The sequence below is a fragment of the Schistosoma mansoni genome, assembly GCF_000237925.1.
Source record: "Schistosoma mansoni, WGS project CABG00000000 data, supercontig 0062, strain Puerto Rico, whole genome shotgun sequence".
NCBI classification, from domain to species: Eukaryota; Metazoa; Platyhelminthes; class Trematoda; order Strigeidida; family Schistosomatidae; genus Schistosoma; species Schistosoma mansoni.
This window is the reverse complement of record NW_017386029.1, coordinates 1271203-1273516: the sequence shown is the minus strand read 5'-3', so window position 1 is coordinate 1273516 and position 2314 is coordinate 1271203. Positions and strand designations below refer to the sequence as shown.

Genomic DNA, 2314 nt, shown 5'->3' with positions numbered 1-2314 from the left:
TTGCAAACCGTTATTCTTAATACCAAAAAGTTGATTAGTTTAGCTATGAAAAGGTTTCGAAAATGAACGCAATATCAAGGTTATCAAGATTTTTTGTAAATCCATTCAAAGCATAAAATATGCTGACCTGTAGATTATTTGTAGTTGATCACTTATTAATGATCACCGAAAAGACATGTTAGTGTACTCAGTCATGTAATACGGTAATTGTATTTGTGAGGTGGGCATAATATTTTTTGGCAGGTGATGTTAACAGCCAATGTTTTTTAAGTGCACAGCCTTTCAAATTAATGATCTGAATTTTTTATTTTCATTAGTAAATAACATTGTAAACGTTAATTAATTAGAAAGACTGAAATTATATTTCCAAATCCAACAGTTTCCTTTGTTAAACATACTGGACGAACAATGAAAAACTATGTACATTTTCCGTCACAAAGACATAATAATTACTCTTAAACTGTCAAACAGTAAATCGCTGAATGTTGAAAAAATAACCTTCTTTGACAAGCATATGTGTAATATAGGTTGAATGAAGTGTCAATGAACAAGCCTATGTCTAGTGAAATAAATTTCTATTCCAATGATATGACTTAATGTGGAATAAGGTCAATTGTATCAAGTAACCATTATGTATTTAGAATATCGTATTTCAATCTGTTAAGTTAAACTGTACATTTATTTATCAAATGTCTAAATGACATTCATCACTGTATCGAATTTTTGCTATGTAGTGATAAATCTCATATGAAACATTATTATTACATTTCGTATGTTCCATTATTATTATTATAACTATTACTATTATTATTATTATTATTATTATTATTAATGACTTGTTAGATATGTAAGTCTTCATTATATGACGTTGTTTTCTGTACGGAATCGTCCACTGAAACCGTAAATTTGAAAAACCTGGAAAGCTGTTGGCATGGTAATAAAGTGAGCGATGATAATTATTAATCTACAGCTTAATTACTATGGAATTGTGATGACCGATCAGTGTCTGTTCACTTGACCTTAGCAATAGAAAAGATCTTGTTGTACTAGTGAACTGATCTTACTACATTTCTCTACTGTACCTAGTAACCAAATCATATGAATGTGAAATGAATTATTGATGGTTTCATGACTCCTCCTTAAAATGGAAACAAGAAATTCAAACAAAATTTAAATCAAATTGTGGGTGGCCCTGAAAAGGGCCTTTACTCGGTCTCTACACAGCTCCTTCGGTCCTGATCGATGACTCCACTATGAGTCCGTGACAGCGCCGCACATGGGACAGTTGAACCCAGGTGATACTTCTGTTGGGTCGTATGCACAGAACGAATGAAACATAGCGTTGCATGGACAAAAAATCCAAGCACTTCCATCACCTAGTTCACTGGGCGGCTGACATAGATGGCAAATATCACACAGTCGGTCATTGTGTGCACGTTCGTCTTCTTCATTGTCTCGGTCCGTGAACTCTTCTGAGTTCATAGATATTACTTCCATCTCGTCATCATTTAAGGTAGCATCCAAATCTACGTTCTGTTGACGGTTGGTGCCTGTGGTATTTCGGACGACGGGCATTGTGATGGTAGTAGGTATTCCATCGTTAAGCAACTGATGAGAATAGTTAAGGACAGCCGTGAAAAACTCCCCCGACAATACGTAGTCAGTAACAGGAATGCGCATGTGCCGCTTAAGCAGTTTACATGCAGCAGGTGTAAGTGTTTCCTGAAGACGACGTAGTTGAGGCTCGCGACCCAGCACAGCCCTGCTACGGCATTCAGTGGAGTACTTTTGAACTCGAGCTTCTATCCAATATCCAGTGCGAAGCAGAACACTAAATATCGATCTGAACACGGGTGTTTTTCTGTTCAGCTTATGCAACTTTAAAATTCGATGGGTCGTCTCAACGAAATTTGTATTGCTTTGATCTAGAAGCATTGCAGCTGGTCTAAAAGCGTTCGACCACTTGTGCTTTTTGGACAATAACTGATCTCTCAAATATTGATAGAAATTCCCGTCTGCTGCTTCGATAAATGACACATACCGTTGGAAGCTACAATACATTGTAAAGCATATTTCGATTTACCTTTCCACATTTCTTGTTAGCATAAGACTGTGACTACGTGAGGAACAACAGAGCCTCTAATTTGCACGTTACTGACGTCCATATTGTGAAGAAAATTATCTATATCCATAAGTACAGAGCTTTTATACGAATTTCAAGAATTACATAACCAATTACAACGCATTTACAACTAGGAATTTCATTGGACGAAAGGGATTGAAAAAAATTGGAAAATGGGATGAAAATTTTTTG

The 2314-nt window shown here is 35.8% G+C and overlaps 1 protein-coding gene across 1 annotated transcript; it reads right to left on the bottom strand.

Annotated features, from left to right (window-relative positions):
• Positions 1 to 1224: 1224 nt before the first annotated feature.
• On the bottom strand, positions 1225 to 2061 carry Smp_117620 (hypothetical protein; the record flags this gene model as incomplete). Its single annotated transcript, XM_018790563.1, has 1 exon — positions 1225 to 2061. One exon carries the CDS (start codon positions 2059 to 2061, stop codon positions 1252 to 1254), a length of 810 nt encoding a protein of 269 aa, XP_018646193.1. The 3' UTR covers positions 1225 to 1251.
• Positions 2062 to 2314: the final 253 nt, after the last annotated feature.